This window comes from Diadema antillarum, unplaced genomic scaffold (assembly GCF_040938485.1).
Source record: "Diadema antillarum isolate AM-2024a unplaced genomic scaffold, OU_Dant_1.0 seq00000554_RagTag, whole genome shotgun sequence".
NCBI classification, from domain to species: Eukaryota; Metazoa; Echinodermata; class Echinoidea; order Diadematoida; family Diadematidae; genus Diadema; species Diadema antillarum.
In genome coordinates, this window is record NW_027271497.1 from 138,384 (window position 1) to 157,008 (window position 18,625).

Consider the following 18,625-nt stretch of genomic DNA (forward strand, 5'->3'; position numbering starts at 1 on the left):
GGTGGTCCTAGCAACCTCATTATAACAGGGTTTCCCTGTAGCAAGAAATGTGTCATGCCAAACATAGGAATATCAACTGGACATCATGGAACATGTGACCTACAGAGAAGGTATCAGTTAACTGGGGGAGATATCTGCCATGAGATGGTAAACCAACTGGAGTCTTGTTTGTTTGTTTGTTATGGTCTTATGCACCTATTTGAACTTGCTTGAATAAAATTCAACTCCTATCAAAAAATTGGTGTCATGAAACATTTCATTGACTTGAGAACCAGCAACCTACCCCAAAAGATTCCTTGCTTACATGATGGCATACAACAGTCCTTTTACACAAATCAGGTGAATGTGTAGGCAAAATAGCATGAACAGGGATTAATTATTTTGCTGACCAAGAGCGTGTTTACAAGGTAGTACAAATAATGGCATAAGAAATGTTTTTTGTTCCCATTTTTGCACACATTCTGCCTTCCTTCATTGTGGGACTAGGTGTATGCATTGGCCTTCTTGGACAGCAGTTTAGAATGTAAGAGGGGTATATGTAAGGACTCTGATATGCAAGAGTGCATGTAGCAGGGCAGCACGAACTGAGGCGGCAAAATCTGTTTCAACCAAAACGGCTTCCCTACCACCTACATGCTTTTAGAAGTAAAAGGGTACTACTAGTATTGAAAAAGAAATTGGTCTATTCTTTTTGTTTGTTTTCAAGTGATGGCAGCACTTAGGAAGTAGACAAAGCGTCACTACAATAAATCACACGAGACAATGGGCATTTTAAAGAAAATAATTACAGTGATCGTGGAAAATTTTAAACCTAATATTCTCAGTAGCATGCTACAATGAGAGAAAGTGCCATTTGACGGCCAATATGTCGCTGTATTCAAACATGTCTGTGTTGTGGCAAAGCTAGAGGCTATTAGTGTTGTCATTCCCCTTTACACCACATGACAGGCTGGTTTCGGAGAATAAAGCATAACCTGTACGCTGAAATGACATTTGGAAAACATAAGTTATACAATCACTCGACAATATGGTTCGTCATTGTGTTATGTCCACACTCACTATCTACAGCAAATGTGACTGGCAGACACTGTTTGGGTGTGAGGAATAAGGCTTTAAATAAGTGTAGTAAAATGACACACTGTTAGTTGATACCTTTTGACAATTAAACAACGGGATCCTCCATTCCACGTACTCAACACTGTCTTCAATAATACGTTACACATTCTTACTATCACATGGAAACAAATGATAAATACTGATACTCCACACAGCTTACCCGTGCAACCAAAGTATGGTTAGAATGAAAATCATGCCACATGTAAACACAAGGCTGGCAATTAAAGATAATATAAAGTTTTGGTACCTCAAAAGTTTCCCTGAATTTCCTTGTCTTAGTTTGTGTTTCAGGTTAAAGTACCTTTCATATAACTAACACTGTGAGACTTACCCGCCCCAAAGTGCTCTCATGTCTTAGTAATCATGCAATCAACTGCGACCAGCAGCCCCATACGCATAGCGTAATGGGGCTGCGCATTGTAGCCTTCAGGATCACGACAGACGTAGTATCGCGGTTAAATATCAACTTAAAATCCAAAAATTTCTTCGATTTGAAGACTCACCAGTTAAGTTGAAGTATTGAAAACAGGCTTCGGGCAACGTTTGGTTCTGCCAATAGTCCCTTTCTGTTTGAATTGATGACTGAATGTGACTCGGTCGAGAGGACCTTGGGAGAGCTACACTGAATTGACGGTCAGCGCAAATTTCAAATCCATGAACGGATAAGATGTCTGTGTGCGCATGCGCTGGCCGTCGATTCAGTGTAGCTCTCCCAAGGTCCTCTCGACCAAGTCACATTCAGTCATCAATTCAAACAGAAAGGGACTGTTGGCAGAATCAAACGTTGCCCGAAGTCTGTTTTCAATACTTCAACTTAACTGGTGAGTCTTCAAATTGAAAAAAAAAAAATTGGATTTTAAGTTGATATTTACCCGCGATACTACGTCTGTCGTGATCCTGAATGCTACAATGCCCAGCCCCATTACGCTATGCATATGGGGCTGCTGGTCGCAGTTATCATGCATGCAGGAATGGTTTCGTACAATACGTGTACTGTATAAGGATTCTCGCGGTACCGCGACGGCTCTGGTACGAAACTATTATTGCATGATTACTGAGACATGAGAGCACTTTGGGGCGAGTAAGTCTCACGGTGTTAGTTATTTGAAAGGTACTTTAACCAGAAACACAAACTAAGACAAGGAAATTCAGGGGAACTTTTGAGGTACCAAAACTTTATATTATCTTTAACTTCTCTGTGCTTGCTGTGCACACACAAAACATAGCTGTGAATCCACCGAATCAACAGTAATTTGACAGACTGACTTTTGATGGTTGTCACAAAAGCCCTCACAAATATAACAACTCGTGAAGAAGATCAAAAATTCTAGCCATATATGTGATAAGGTTAAAAAGTTCAGCAATCACAAGAAACCTATTCTGATGGCAGGAAGAAGTTCTCTGTCCAAAGGTAATAGGGGGATACACCAGTGTCCAATGGTAATAGGGAGATACACCAGTGTCCAAAGGTAATAGGGAGATACAGTACACCAGTGTCCAAAGGTAATAGGGAGATACACCAGTGTCCAAAGGTAATAGGGAGATACACCAGTGTCCAAAGGTAATAGGGAGATACACCAGTGTCCAAAGGTAATAGGGAAATACACCAGTGTCCAAAGGTAATAGCGGGATACACCAGTGTCCAAAGGTAATAGGGATATACACCAGTGTCCAAAGGTAATAGGGAAATACACCAATGTCCAAAGGTAATAGGGAGATACACCAGTGGTGGTAGAGAAGACAAGGAGGGAATGTGTAGGGATTCTTGACTACATGAAGTCACTCATTTGATTTTTGTGCTTACAATGCAAGGATATGCTATGTATTTTTTCATTTACACACACTGTACAAAATTCTTCTTAAATATGTAAATCCAGAATAACTGGGCATGCATCATAATCTCTTTAGTGTTCGTTTCTTGTCTTTTTTCTTCTTCTCTGTGAGAGCAACCTTCTTTTCTCCTGCATGCTTTTTAGCTGCCGGTCCATGTGAGTTAGCCCCTGATGTAGAAGGGTTGCAGTCTTCATTTTCCCGTGACTCTTTGGATGCTCGGTGGGGTTGTGCATGAATCTCTGTCATCATCTTAGCTCGGGCAAAGTAAGTGTCATACTGCTCCAGGAGGAGTTTGCCTGCTTCTTCATTCAGTGCTGACTCAGGATTTGGATAGATTAGCAGGCATTTGATGGTCTGCAAAGGAGAGAATTAAGAATATACCCATTACAATCTACTGTAATGTACAAACATATGGTGTATTACTACAGTGCACTCCCGTTACAACGAACACGGTTTTATAAAATGGGTTCAAGAATGTAGCCAATTGGAAGCGCTGAAATGAGTCACGTGTGCGTGCATTAATGTCTCACTAACATGCACGGCCTGAGGTCACAATGTTTACACTAGCAGTGCGCACTCAATCAGTTGTTAAAAGTGCGTCGCGCGCTACTATACACGCTGTCAATCCTGTAAACAACTTCTCGACCTAGTTCGGGCTGCCAGCCGGCCTTTCTTGTGTGCATAACATGTGGCGTACGTATACTCTTATACGTACAGTACTTATATTGTATATGTGCGGGATTTCCGATTGCGACGTGTGTAAATGTTTGGGACGAACATCTTCGGACATCTTGACTCTTGAGCGAGTGCTACATGTAGCCGACTGGTATTGACCCACAAAGGTATGTGAAAAATGCTGTTAGTTTTCGACCCATTTTATAAAACAAATGATGCACAGGATTATTTCGTGGCGTTAGTGAAGGTGCGGCGCCTCGTGCATGTTGCACCATTGTCAATACTCTCGAGTGCGCCGCACCTTCACTAACGCACTCTATCCTGTGCATCATTTGTATAATAACAAAATTTTGTTATAACAAAGTAAAACTTCTGGTCCCAAAATTATTGCTCTTAAAGTCTATGGTACAAAATTCCCTTATAACCAACAGAGTTATAGCGAAATTTCATTAAAACGAAGTCTTTTCAGAGCGCCACTGACAAAGAAAAACAAAAGAAATGTGCTCCATGATAACGAAATGAGGATCGCTTTCGAAAATACGTAGCAGAACAAGCATTAATAGCGTCTCTGCATGGGCGAACGCGTCACATCATGACTGTGTGTTTGCTTGGTGTGTCACGCACAGTTTCCGAGGGGAACTTGCGTTATTGTAATACAATAATCTGAAATTGAATAACTATTTGTTTTATTGTTAACATAGCTTTCCAGTGTATGACGAGTATTCAACAAACAGAATATGATATGCGTGGCTTCCTTGTTTTCGTTATATATTGTATTTGTTCAGTTATAACGAAATTTCATTACAACGAAATAAAACTGCCGGTCCCGAGCATTTCGTTATAAAGGGAGAGCACTGTAATGTTGATTTGTGTCTAATTGTCCTCATGACATTAATTGTTGTAGAGTAGTTGAAGAGTTTGAATGCAAATAAAAAAATAAATGCTGTAACAATTCTTTTAACCCTATCTTAACTGTGGGGGTGGGGCTGGCTGATCCCCTGCAGCCTTTTTAGGATAAACGCATTAACATATCCTGTAATTTAATTACTTTTTTCCTCTCTCTCTCTTTCTGATTACTGTAGAAAGCATGACCTAGCCACTTGTTTAATCATTTTGATAAGTTGCTTTTGTTTTCAGATTTGTTGTTTTGGGTGAATATGATTTGAAGAGAAATTAAGCAGACATGAGTTTTTCATTGCAGTGCAGCATTTATGTATATAGCAGCTGCACTATACAAATGTTTAGATTATCATGTGATGTAAAGCACTGTGGCGAAAGTTATAGTTTGTAAGTGTGCAAAACAAAATATAAAAATGAATTGTTTTGTACTATGAATTACAAGTCCACAGAATAAAATAATCAATCATGGGTCGGGTTTGTGAATCAAAACAGTCTCTTTCTGAAATACTGTAAAAAAAATCATGTTTCTGGAATAAACATGTATTTAATACAAAAGTTATTTTCATTATTGTAATTATAGGTACCATGTCATAACAGGGATGAATTGGCCTTAGGTTTATTATCATTCATTGCCAAAGTTTGGCAGCTATGACAGCAGTATGCAAGTGCACATCTTAATAACAGGAGGTGGCACTATACAACACTAACCCATGGATGATGGTATTCCATGTTACAGTATGTTGAATAATGCATGTAACTATTACAGTTGTATGTATGGTCAGCTTTGTACATTTGTTAAAAAGCTCATTGGAGGACATCATGAATGTTGTTCTATAAAATTGCTACTATTGTAACCCCAGTCAGAATACATGTGTACAAGAAACTACAAGTATGTATACAATGTACTTAGTTAACTTCCCGACCACTTCTTATTAGTTCATGCATGTGATTACACTGCGTGTAGCTAGACTGATGCGAAACTACATGTGTATCTATACTTTCTGTTCCGATAATGCATGATGTATGTGTAAATGCCGCGTGTACTTTCGCTAAAATACAGCCAGTTACGTAAATGAAAAACATGCGACAAAAATGTAACCACGCAAATTTTTCAATAATCATTGGAGAATAATGTTTCCAAGGAGATTGATAGTTGTCTTGAGTTGAAGAGTTTCTCTTTCCTGTATCTCCTTTCTTTCCCTTTCATTTCTCCGTTGCGTACGTGTGTGTAGACCGTTAGTTTTTTGGGGGTTTTTTCTGATGACCTAGGCTACCCCACAATTCACAAGCATCTGTTTATTTTTCTAGGTTCCCCCACACATTATCTTAAAGATAATAAAACGTTTTGGTACCTCAAAAGTTTCCTTGAATTTCCTTGTCTTAGTTTGTGTTTCAGGTTAAAGTACCTTTCATATAACTAACACTGTAAGACTTACTCGCCCCAAAGTGCTCTCATGTCTTAGTAATCATGCAATTAACTGCGACCAGCAGCCCCATACGCATAGCGACCAGCAGTCCCATACGCATCATAGCGTAATCGGGCTTCGCATTGTAGCATTCAGGATCATGACAGATTTAGTATCGCAGGATAAATATCAACTTAAAATCCCAAAAATTCTTCAATTTGAAGACTTACCAATTAAGGTGAAGTATTGAAAACAGGCTTTGGGCAACGTTTGGTTCTGCCTATAGTCTGTTCGAATTGATGACTGAATGTGACTCGGCCGAGAGGACCTTGGGAGAGCTACATACACTGAATACTACAGCCAGTGCATGCGAACACATCACATGCGCACAAATTTCAAATCCATCAACGGATAAGATGTTTGTGTGCGCATACGCTGGCCGTAGTAGTCAGTGTTGTATGTAGCTCTCCCAAGGTCCTCTCGACCGGGTCACATTCAGTCATCAATTCGAAAAGAAAGGGACTATTGGCAGAACCAAACGTTGTTCGAAGCCTGTTTTCAATACAACTTCAACTTAATTGGTAAGTCTTCAAATCAAAGAAATTTTTGGATTTTAAGTTGACATTTACCCGCGATACTAATTCTGTCATTATCCTGAATGCTACAATGCGAAGCCCCATTACGCTATGCGTATGGGGCTGCTGGTCGCAGTTAGCTATGCGTACAATGGGCTGCACGCTGCTGGTCGCAGTCAGTGGTTTCGTACAATATTTATCGACGCTGTACGGCGACGGCTCTGGTACGAAACCATTTTTGCATGATTACTACGACATGAGAGCACTTTGGGGCGAGTAATTCTCACAGACAACGTACTTTAACGTGAAACACAAACCAAGACAAGGAAATTCAGGGAAACTTTTGAGGTACCAAAACTTTTTATTATCTTTAAGTTTCAAATATAATTTCCGCGTGCATTGGAGTAATTTCAAGTGTATTTTGGGATTTTTTTTAATATCAAAAATTTCGTTTTCATAATAATACAGTGCATATAGTTGTAGTTGCTTGATGTGTGGATGTACTACATGTAGTATGCTATGATTTTGTTTTGCAGAAAACATAGAGCGTTTATTAAAGAGGTCATGCATCAAACATGCCCCAAACGTTCGTGAGAATGTTTCAAAAGGTACATGAACAGGTATTGCAGTTATCATGTCATAAAATGATCGGAAGAACTTCACGGATTTCGCGAAACATACATGAGACATTTTCCAAAGTTTCGGGGGCTGTTTGGGGTTTCACAAAGATTTTGCGAACATCGCACACGTCTGACAAAGGTTTCGCACATAGACGAGACTTTAAAGACATTTTCGAGACCAAATCACAACCAAATCATGACTCATTGTACGGAAAAGGTTCACAGAAAAATCTAATAGTTTTGAAATTCCTGCCGAAGTAATGACATCTCCAAACAATTGACGACGCCTCCGAACTCCCGCATTCGTTTGGCGATTTTTGCAGACTAAAATGCAAATTTCACGTTAAGTCAAAGTGTTTTCGTCGTTCCCAATAGATTCAACTTAGGCAAGGTTGACTGTAGTTCACTTGAGCCTTTGGCTCAGGTGAGCTAAAAAAGTGGGAAATTTAATAGCATATCAAGCATGCAAATGCACACCATACAATGAGCAAAATAAAGTGCAATATTAAATGGGTTAGTCAAATACCGGTTAGTGATTGGCTAAACACAGTCACGTATTAGAGGCACATTGGTTATGTTCGCCCATGGGCAGAACATTTTTGTAACATTCTCCCATGGGAAAACATTTTCACGTAACAAATGACAAACGATACCAAACGATTGAACGATCATATTTTTCACGCAATCGATCTAAAGGATAGATTTGCCTAACCCATATAATATAACAGATGATGACGTTTGTTGTCGGGAACATGTACCAAACGTTCCACCCTCAGGGGTTGAAATGCTATTTCGGGAGGCTATAAGTCCCTTGACTTCGTCTTGGGACTTATAACCTCTCTCAATAGCATTTCAAACCTTTCGGGTTGAACATTCGGTATGTTCCCTCCACCACCAGTCATCATCTATATAATGTGCATAACAAACACGCATACATACATATGTTACAGTATTAACACATGGCAAACTAGAAATGTTGTTATGGTGACTGTTATGCCTCTGCCATACCACATTGTTCTCCCGATACACTGTAGGTTTTCAGTACATCTTGACAGTGTGAGATAACAGTTTCACAATTGACAAAAAAATTGAAATGACAAGTTTGAAAGTTTGGTACAACCACAAATGTCTTGTGTTAACAAGGAAAATAGTGACATGTGAGCATGTGAGTGTCATGCCAGCAGGAAGTTTCAGATGAAATTCTGCTGGTAAGTTTTTGAGAAGTTTGTGGCCAGACTGTCTCAACTACAGAAGCAAAATACTGGAAACTGAAACTACTCATAGTTTCTTACAGTCTGACCTGGGATGTTGGGAAAGCTAATATCTCTGTGATTCATATAAACTGAGAAACCAAGAAATATATGCTACAATATAACATACAGTCAAACCTGCCTTATAACAGCCATCTGCCATAAAAAACAAAATGATAATTAAAAAAAAAAATCCCCGAGAGAAAAGCCATGTTGAAGACCATGTCTATAGTCGCCACCTGTCTATAATGGCCATGTTTTTCGTTTCTTTTGGGTGGCCACTATAGAAAGGTTTATGTAGTGTTTGATTTACATGGGGATGCTCAATACTTATTGAGAAATTTTGCAATCTTATCCTCACGCAATAAATGTTTACATCTACACGTGGTCCTAGAGAAAATCACTGTCTCCATTTGCTTTAACCTTCCTTAGTAAATTTTGCTTGTAAATGAATAAATCAAAATACTATTGCATACCCTTGTAACTCTTTCTACCAAGGAGTTTTTCCTTATGCACTCTTTCTTAGAAATTGTTTGAAAGGCATCAGTCCATAATGGCTAGGAGGAGGAAGAGATTGATGTTATATACCAACAAAAGATGCTTGATTCCTAGGTCTGCCTTCCAGTCCCGCTTCAGGGTGTTGACACAGATCTCACCATTGCTTGCTACGTTGGGATGGAACACTTTGGTAAGAAAGAACCCCTTGGGAGGTGCCTTAGGAAAATCTTTGCCAAGAACGAGCTTTACCCGGAACTGTCCTGCTGCATAGGGTGTTCCAGCTGCATGAAGTGAATACACATAAGAACATGGCTGAATACTTACTCAACTCTTCTTCCAAGAAATTTAAACTACGTACAGTCAACCTTGCTTATTTAAAGTTGACCTCACATTATAAGTGAATAATTGTCTAAGCCAAAGGTCCTTTCAAGTCCTCTTTATATTCTGCTGATTTTGATCCAAGTCAAATTTTCTTCAAGTCAGAGCTATTTCTTCAGTCCTAATAGATTCACCTTTAATAAGCAAGGTTGACAGTCTGTAGTTCACAACTGATAAAAAAAAAGAAAATAGATAAATAATAATCCAATAATAACCTGAAAAACTTTATCAAATCAAAAATGTTTACTAGTACACTGTACATTGGGTAGCAAGTTCACAGATTAGGCACTGTCACTGACATTTGTCTATAGATATATGGTACACAATTTGTATAGTGAACCAAGTTATAACGAGTTTGCTGATATAACAAGATGATAGTGTCAGTCCTGCATTTTCCTTAGCATGTAAACCTATGGCAAAATAATTCCTTTATAATGAGCTTGGTTGTAAAGAGATTCCAGTTAAAATAAGGACATTTTTGTGAATCATAATACTAACTGTAAAGGTGGAAATTTCACGGTAAGGACATTTTTGCACATTTCACGCAACCAAAAGCTAGCACAAAAATAAAAGCACACAAATATGTTTACATGCCATATGTTCCAGAAATGGGTGTCCTGATTCCGTGGATTTAAAAACATGCAAAATTCATCTTACACAGCTGAGCACGCAAAATGACGTATGTGCAAGTATCCACTTTTACATCATGATTCCCTTTCCCATTCTGCAGCTGCACTGAACACTCAGACACAATGTCTCATCAAAGTTCTTTCCTTGGTGCAACACCCCAAAAATGACTGGCAATTGGAAATCAACACTTCTTAATAAGACGGTAAAATGCAAACAAGCACTCATGTCCTTTGGAAACTTATTGCATGTGGTCTTAAAAAGTAAAGCCACTGTGATCTGGGATTAAATACAAAAAATCTGAAAGAATTAATAGTGTGTTTGTCTTGCACTATGATAGAAAGAGATACCTGGACCCTCAATGCACGCATGTATATCAGTGATGTCTTCTTCACTGGGGTAAACCTTGATGCCCTCTGGTGGACTACAAGTCAAATCCTTGATCTCTTTGCTGATCTGACGAATGGTTTGGGGAGAGAAGTTTTCCACGTTTGATGAGCTCTGGGTACACGTATGAGGGAGAAATGATATTAAAAAAAAAAAGAAGAAACGATTAGTTGATCAATTTCCTCTTTCAGCATCATGGATGCATTTTTATTGACATGATGGTGGAATCAGTAATAACTACATGTTCACAAATAACAATCTGACAACATGAGACAAGCACAATATAGGTGACTTACATCTGTACAATGTGGCTGGGTGTGTGTGTGCATGTGTGCAGGGTAATGGGTGATTGCCTCTCCGTGAAAAGCCAAAATATCCATTGTATAGACAGTAATGTAGATGAATTATGTGTAGATCTGTCTTGTGCACTGCACTGCAGCTCCCCATGGAATTGGTAGTGGATTTTAATGTAAATTTGGATTAATTAAAATGCAAAGTCATAATAGAATTGTACATCACTCACACAATTAACTTCCAGTGAATTGAAATCATTGGGACTGGGAATATCACACTTATACACAATGTACACTTGTACTTAAAGCTCAGGAAAGTCATTCCCTTTTTTCCCCTTACACATTTATCGATTTCAACTTATTCATACCAGAGTTACATGTCTAAAATATGAATGTCACCCATTGTAGTCTCCTGTGTTTATGTCTGTTCCTGTTGTATGTTGTTTGCTACCTACGGATGTACGTATGTAGGCAGCATGTAGGGCCTATGTATATAATAATAACAGGGTGCTACATATAAGCACTAGCCCGATTGCCCAGGGCTGGCAGGGCAAGTGAAAAATCAAATTAGGGCAAGTGTTTTTGAACAATGAGAACAAATGCTTGCCACGAATTAGACAAGCAAACAGTTTTGAACCCACCTTTTTTTCACTTATCCCCCCCCCCCCCCCACACACACACACACACACACAAAGTCAACCACACAGAAGCCCAAAGATAACGGCTGTTTAGTGATGCAATGCACTTTATATTTCATTTCAGCAACTTTCCAACACGGGTCTAGGGCAATTACCCCCTGGCCAATTACCCCGGACCCTTCCCCTGGCCCTAATCCTAATCCTAATCCTTACCCTAACCCAAACTCCTAACCTTAAACCTAACCTTAAACCTAACCCTAACCCAAATCTTTACTCTAACCTTACCACTAACCAGTATTTAGCCAGGGGGTAATTGCCCTCTAGGGGTAATTGCCCGGATACGTTCCAACACTTTCATGTTCAAAGAAACTTGAATGCAATGCAACGGCAACACTTTCAAGATCGGACCAAGTTTGTTAATTAAATCCATTGTGTTTAAGAGTGCAAATCAATGTTTGCTGTCTATTCCAATGAATGTGTTTAAAATTATTAAAACCTTGACTATTGCACGATTTTCTGTTATTTCCTTATATTTCAGACTTTCTTTTCCGGTAAGTAAAATCAATGTTCGGGCAAGTTTTTGCAGCAAAATTGAAAATCTGCTCGCCCGACCGGGCAAGTGGCAAAATAAAGTTATAGTACCCTGAATAATAATAATGACAGTTCTTACATTGTAGCTCATAATACCATAAACAGTCTCTATGCGTGTACAAATGGAAACAAAATCTTTCAAATATTTCTCTATTCACATGTAATTAACAAAAGGTTTCAAAAAGGTGAGTGTTTAACACAGATGATACGGCTTGATGAGTTCACTGAGGTATGCAGGGGCATTTCCACGATAAACATTCAAATTCAAGGGTCAAAATCTTGAACCTGATATGAGCTCTTATGGGCAACCAATGAAGACTACGAAGGATGGGAGTTATATGATCAAATTTCCTTTTGCGTGTTACTTCAAGCCTCGTGGCTAAATTTTGTATCCATTGGAGTCCTTTCAGCTGAGAGTCTGGAACTCCAATGAGCAAACCATTATTATTATCCAAATGACTAGATTTAAAATAAACGCACGCATCAGTTTTTCTGTACTTTGCTTTATCGAGAAAGTGTCTCAATTTTCCAATCTTGTGTAGACCTATGGCTGCAGATTTGCATTACATGTGGTATGTTATTGATTTGAGTTTTCACACTACATCTTAAGATCATTTTGGATAACGACAGTGACACCAAGGTCACATGCCTTAGAAATTGGCAGCACAGGAATGTTACAAACATTGACAGATAAAGTTGTTGAGGACTTGTTACGAGATCTTACATGCACAACTTCAGTTTTCTCAAGATTCAATCTCAAATCATTTTGCAGAGACCAATCTCATACAATGTAGAATTTTACCTTTGAAGCATGATTCAATTTGACCAACCACTGCATCAGAATTGGTGCTTTTTGGCAATGAAAGATAAATCTGATTATCATCAGCATTGATGTAATTTTACTCGTGCCACACTTGTCAATTATATCCTGTATAATGGAGCTGTGTACATTATGAAAGACAGTGGTCCCAAAACAGAACCTTGAGGAACCCCTTGTCAGAGAACATAAGGGGCAGATGCAGTACCATTAATTGACACACTCTGTGCTCAGTTGCTAAAATAAGACTAAAACCAATCAAATGCAGTACCAACAATTCCATATGTGACCCTGCACCACAAAACAAACAAAAAGTCGTCAGACATGGATTTTTAATTCAGGACAGATTCTGATAGAGCAGACTCTAAGCTTTAAAATGATGTATCAAACTCAATTCAAGTGGACTCTCCTAACCTCTCTAAATATTGGAAAGAAAGCGCACACTCTGGAAAAGTGTGAACCGAGAAAAGAGGCTCTGAAGTACACGGTCTATCTGTCTATTCAAGCGCTTAATCTTTACCAAGCCATGCTAGCTGTGCAATGAATGGGACAAAAAACAGGATGCAAACCACTGGAGAAACAACAATGAAGGGATTATCAGATTAAATTGAAATTGAGCATGTTCTATTAACACATTCTGTACAAGATTAATGTCAACTTTCAAACCAGTAGCGTTATCCTTTCAAAAGTTTTCAGACTTGGAAGTGAAGAGTGTGCAAAGGGTTATCAAGAAATAAAAAGGGGCCTCTAACATTACCTGATCTCACCCCTTTACAAAAAAAGGGTTGTAGAAAAACTACCGGTACTGAAAATGCACTTTCCCACTCATTTTATGATCACAAATTTAAGAATAAAGTAAAAGAAGGATCTTAGCTCTTTAACAAACTATGAAAAACTAAATATTGACTTGGTTGACCCATTTCATCTTTTTTGGGTCCACTCACGTGAAATCAAGGGGTGTGAGTTTTTGTTCGTTTTGTGATGCACTGTCACATATAAAGTTGTAAGTCAATAACATAGAATGTGCATTGTCCATGAATTCTGTACACTTCCACTGATTTACATTTTAAGATTGATATAGATATTAAAATGAAATGCAGAAAGAAGTTGCTGTTGGATTTTCCTGATTTTTTGACACAAGTTTGTCACGGCAGTTAAATACATTCGACCTTGCCTTTATTTAAAATAAAATTCACGGGGACCTCTTGATTTGTACAATACAGAATTAGCACATTTTGGGGCAGAATTTTTCTTCGACTTGACCCATCTTTTGACTTTTTCAGTTTCACCTTAATTTCATTCCACTCCACGCAGAAAATACCGCATATACATTGTAATATTCATATCCTGGGCTCAGATTATTGACTCGTACCGTACGCGCGGAACTCTCGGCGCAAATCACAAGTAACAGTTTGCACTGTGCACCTGCGCAAGCTCTTCATTTTCATCGACCACCCGCTTTCCCAATGAAAAGCATGTTCATCCAGTAAATGGGCAAATACATGTAACATGAATTACATGTACGTGTATTTACTAATGAAGATTTTCTTCAATTCTTTTTTCTCCCGTTTCCCCGAGGTTATTTACCAGGCTGTATCCCCCTAGTTTCTCTTGATTTGTATTCCTGTTCGAATGTTCCAGCGTACTGCGCCCGTCCTAGTCCCACGCATACTTTTAAGTTTGACACGAGAAAGCCATTGCACGAGGGTGGACGATCTATCAGTATTAGGTGGTTGACGAGTAGTGGACTTACACTGGTTGGGTGTCCAACACATCGACACCCTAATTGAATGTTTTTCATATACAGTGTAAATATCTCACAATTTGATAACTGCGACCAGCCCCAACGCTACGCGTTACAGTACATGTGTACAACTTAAGCCAGGAGCGCCCCGGTGGCCGGGGTTAACAATTTGCCTAAAATTTTACTCACATGTAAAGAAAATACTCTTAACAAGTTAATGCACAAGCGCTCATTATAAATGCGATTTGCAGTACACGCTCGATCCAACTGCTTCAAACGCATGGGTTGTTAATTTTGACGCACTCAGTTGCGCCATAGTTTTGAAAACAATCTACCCTCCCTCCAGCTCCATTGACAATACGGGTGCATGTGAAATGCATGTGATGCTTTTTCAATTTGCATTTCTAGATCTATAATCTACCGGTACGGTAAATTTATCATTGTTTTGCTTATCATTTAATAATCAGGTTTTTCAGTGAATTACTGTGTACAAGGAGCGCCCTGGGGTTACGCATAACGAAGACATTATACTTATAGCTTGCAATACAAATTACAATACCATACCACTCCATACAGGCTTACTGATTGATATGTATGAAGCCGAGAACCGCCGAGCCGGCTTTTCCAACTAGATGTAGTTAAAATAAAAAGGTACAATGTAGCTTTAGCCTTACTATACTAGCGTCTAACAACTTTACATATTTACACTAGGCCTACCACCAAGTTTACAGGCTAACGTTACGGTTACGTTAGGTTCATCATGTTCATTCATCATGTTCAATGGACGTGGACGTATCAACAGAAATCTACCATCAATTTGAACAAGAAAATGGACTTGGCAATTGTCTAGATTGATGGCTTACCCCTGATAACGACATTGTTAACTGATTTGCACCAATATTCTGGAAAATGTAGAAGCTGGAGCTGATCATGCAGCCTGTAGTCTAGCAGTACTATAGTACATGTACGTTACGTCGGTCGTCGAAATTGAACAACATTGGCTGGGTCACGGTAGGTCAGACGCTATTACAAACGAGCCAATCGGGACAGCGTTTACTGGATGCGTTATTCGCACTTCCGGGTGTCGTAGCAGAGGACGTCTGCAGCAAGGCCAAATGAAACAAATGCCCTGAGCACCGAAACAAAATTAATCACTAATATCATTCATTATCAGCTACATTAAAAGAGATGGTAGAAATCGACTAAGATATAATAGACTGAGATTTTTAGCAATCATTTTTTAAACTGGTTTCCGTAAACGTGCTTGCTGAGCTATGCATTTAGCCCAAAAAGAGATGGAGTCGATGGATTTGTGCACAGAATGATGTCATCGATAAAAGTGGGATTGGTGTGATAAATCCGGGCATCTGTCATGGCGCCCGTGGATAACCCGCATTTGAAGACGGAAGGTGAGTTGTCTCGAGCTGTTTACACTGATTTCTGTCGTCTTCACATCTCCTGTTTAAAATTTATCTCTGTGTAGGGTGTACCCACTTGTGTGTACACCCTGATGAATTGGCACGGATCCCGCTGAAATGGGCAAATGCCCTATTTTTCCTCAATAATACCCTACCTGGTTTACATGAAATATTGCTAGTGAGTGTGAGAAATTAAGTCATAGCAGGCGGAGTGAGTAGGTAGTAATCATACCAGCGGGTAGAAAGGGCCGTAGGGGGCCGGCGTTGACGATCGACTCCGTCTGCTAAAATTCTGGCTGCTCTACAATACAGCAAGCGTCAGCTTGGACGGAGCGATTAATCATGCTATCTAGTAACGTTAGTAGTTTTTTAGTATCTAAGTCGGCCCTAACTGCTTGATGGAGAAACTACCCAGGAATTCATTTATATAATAGATTTAGGCCGTGCTACTGTATTCTCAAGTTCTAGAACTGGACTAGTCTATTCTAGTCTACTAGACTAGTAGAAGTCTATGTGATTGTTAGATACCAGCATCCAGCAGGGGTTCTAGTAGACAGAAAGATCTGTCTGTCTGGAGGACTCTTTTATATTTTTGCCATTAACGCTGTCCTCCGTAGACAACTGTAGTCTACAAGTTACACATTGACCACTTCAGGTTATTTACAAGTACCTGTAGACTCTATAGTGTCGGAGGTGCCCGCACCTCGTCAGGGGCCCGAATACCGTCACCCCGCTTAAAATTGTTTTAAGCGCACTAAATAAAAATTTATGCCCGGGACTGTGTTCAGTAAGCTTGAAACTTTGCAGGGCTACCACAACCAAGCAAATTGTGGTGAAAACCGAACAGTTTTTCGCGAAAATCTGAAATTTAATCGGAATTCGTGTAAATATAAGTGTCACCGCTGTCCCCGCACGCTTCTTTTACGTGTATGTCTATGGGAGCATCACGGTCACCCGCACACGTCTTTTACGTGCTTTGTCTATGGGAGCGTGGGTGACGAGTTGCGGGCCCCTTCCTTAGCGTGCAACTTTTTTGCATCGTTCGCGTTTGACGACGATAGCAGCAAATTTTCGATATCGATCAGTGAAATTGTGGTTCCATTGGAATTTTCAGCATTTTTCCCGTATGTGAGTTGGATTTCAAAGAATTTCAGTGGCGAAATGTGATTCAAATATGCGCAAACATTAACTATGACGAGGTGCGGGTCACCCAAGTATACCCCCCTCTAATTTCTCTTGATTTGTATGAACTCATGTTCGAATGTTCCAGTGCAGTGACGCCAGAGTATTGCACCTCGTCCCACGTCTACTGTACTTTTGATTTTATACGCGAGAAAGCCATTGATTGCGTGAGGGTGGTCGATCTAAAAATAGGTGGTCTAGGCCAGGTAGGCCCAGGCCGTTGACCCGTCCATTGGACCATGGGTCAAAAAGATTAGGCACACTCGTGACATAGGCCCTGCCACTGTATGTCCGTACTATACTAATACTTTGGTGGCTTGCCTATTTATACTCATCCCGGAATTTAGCCCCATCATGTGGTGTTCAACGGTACATGAAATATTTTAACAGCAGTGGGGCTTTCTTCCACAGCTTACTCGTGAGTACGGCCCCACCAAACGGCGTTTACACGCGATTGATACAGTGATAAGGCTAATTTCCACAGCATAGCATCTTTCATCCTTCCTTTCTACAGACCTTTTGTTTTGTTTTTTCTCTTTTTCCTTTTCTTTCTCCCTATTTTTCTTGGAAAGACTTCCTAATGTCCCTTGACTAATTTAACCGTTTACAACCTTGGCCTAATGCAACCCTACACCTTAACACTAAACCTAATCCAACCTTGCTTGCTATTAAGCATATATTATATGGATGCACATGCACTGTACTACTTGCGATCGATACAGCGGCGGGGCTGATTTCCACAGCATAGCACCTTTCATCCTTCCTTTCTCCCATTTTGTCCTTTGTTCTTCCTTTTCTTTGCCCCTACTTTTCTCAGAAAGACTTCCTAATGTCCCTCACAATGCAATGTGTGTTAACTTTTTGAGGCAGCATGAAAACCAATACATGGGACTGCATAACGCTTATGCTATGGATTTTATGTTGGTCAAAAATGACAGTTATCTTGATTTTTTCCCTACATAACCGTGCGACAAATAATGCAGAAAAGATATTTGGAACACAGTATGGACATACTACCACAAGTCACATGCCGAAGTTTCATTTTTGGGCAATGAAGAAAAATGTTAGAAAATAATACTTTAATAAACACCAAATTTTCTCTTTTGGAAACTAAGTTTCGACATTGATTTCACACGTTTATCCTCAGTCAAACTCAAAATAACTAACATTTCAAGTTAGAGAATAGTTTCTCCTTCTAATTTGCTGTATAGATTTTATCATTTGATGGCTTCTGAGGTGACATGTTGGGATTGTCCTGCAACACTTCCCCGGCGGTTTTGCATAAACACATTGTTTACTTTATGCAAATCAGGTAGCGAGGTCAAAAGCTCTTGGCGAGTGAATTCACCGTATCACTGAGCCTGTAGCAGACCCTAGAAGGCCCACCCGGCTCCTCTCCTCTGATACACAGCGCAGGTTTTTGTGCATAAGTGTGCAGGTTGTGCAGGTTTCATCAGAGAGGTTTGGTCATGACGGCTGGGTTGTTTACGTTAGCGGGCGATGACCTTCCATGATAACTTCAGGGTCAGCTAACAAGTGACTTCTCGCTGAGCCACTATCAATAGCAAGCTCTGATACCAGACCCTGTAGGTGATCTCAGAACCTGACCTGATCGGACCTGACTGGATCACCTTTTGTCTCTTTATACTGAGCTGAAAGGCTGCTCGAGGTTGCTCG

At 39.7% G+C, this 18,625-nt stretch overlaps 2 protein-coding genes across 2 annotated transcripts in view; one reads left to right on the forward strand and one right to left on the reverse strand.

Annotated features, from left to right (window-relative positions):
* Nucleotides 1–2,273: 2,273 nt before the first annotated feature.
* LOC139734951 (ubiquitin-conjugating enzyme E2 S-like) lies at nt 2,274–15,226 on the reverse strand. Its single transcript, XM_071645729.1, has 4 exons — nt 15,212–15,226; nt 10,229–10,379; nt 8,964–9,154; nt 2,274–3,303 (listed from the first exon to the last, which is right to left on the reverse strand). The coding sequence occupies exons 1-4, from the start codon at nt 15,224–15,226 to the stop codon at nt 3,010–3,012; spliced, it is 651 nt and encodes a 216-aa protein (XP_071501830.1). The 3' UTR covers nt 2,274–3,009.
* Nucleotides 15,227–15,565: 339 nt separating this feature from the next.
* LOC139734950 (uncharacterized) overlaps nt 15,566–18,625 on the forward strand; it is a 164,962-nt gene continuing 161,902 nt past the window's right edge. Inside the window, exon 1 of the mRNA XM_071645727.1 lies at nt 15,566–15,757. The gene's annotated coding sequence lies outside the window, so the exon portion shown is untranslated. The remainder of the gene's footprint in view (nt 15,758–18,625) is intronic.

What these genes read in the sequence shown, in the direction of transcription:
- LOC139734951 (XM_071645729.1), bottom strand. An exon ending in TGCGTGCATTGAGGGTCCAG is followed by an intron (nt 9,155 to 10,228) that starts GTATCTCTTTCT and finishes CACTTCATGCAG; the next exon opens with CTGGAACACCCTATGCAGCA. An exon ending in GAATCAAGCATCTTTTGTTG is followed by an intron (nt 3,304 to 8,963) that starts GTATATAACATC and finishes TCTCCTTTGCAG; the next exon opens with ACCATCAAATGCCTGCTAAT.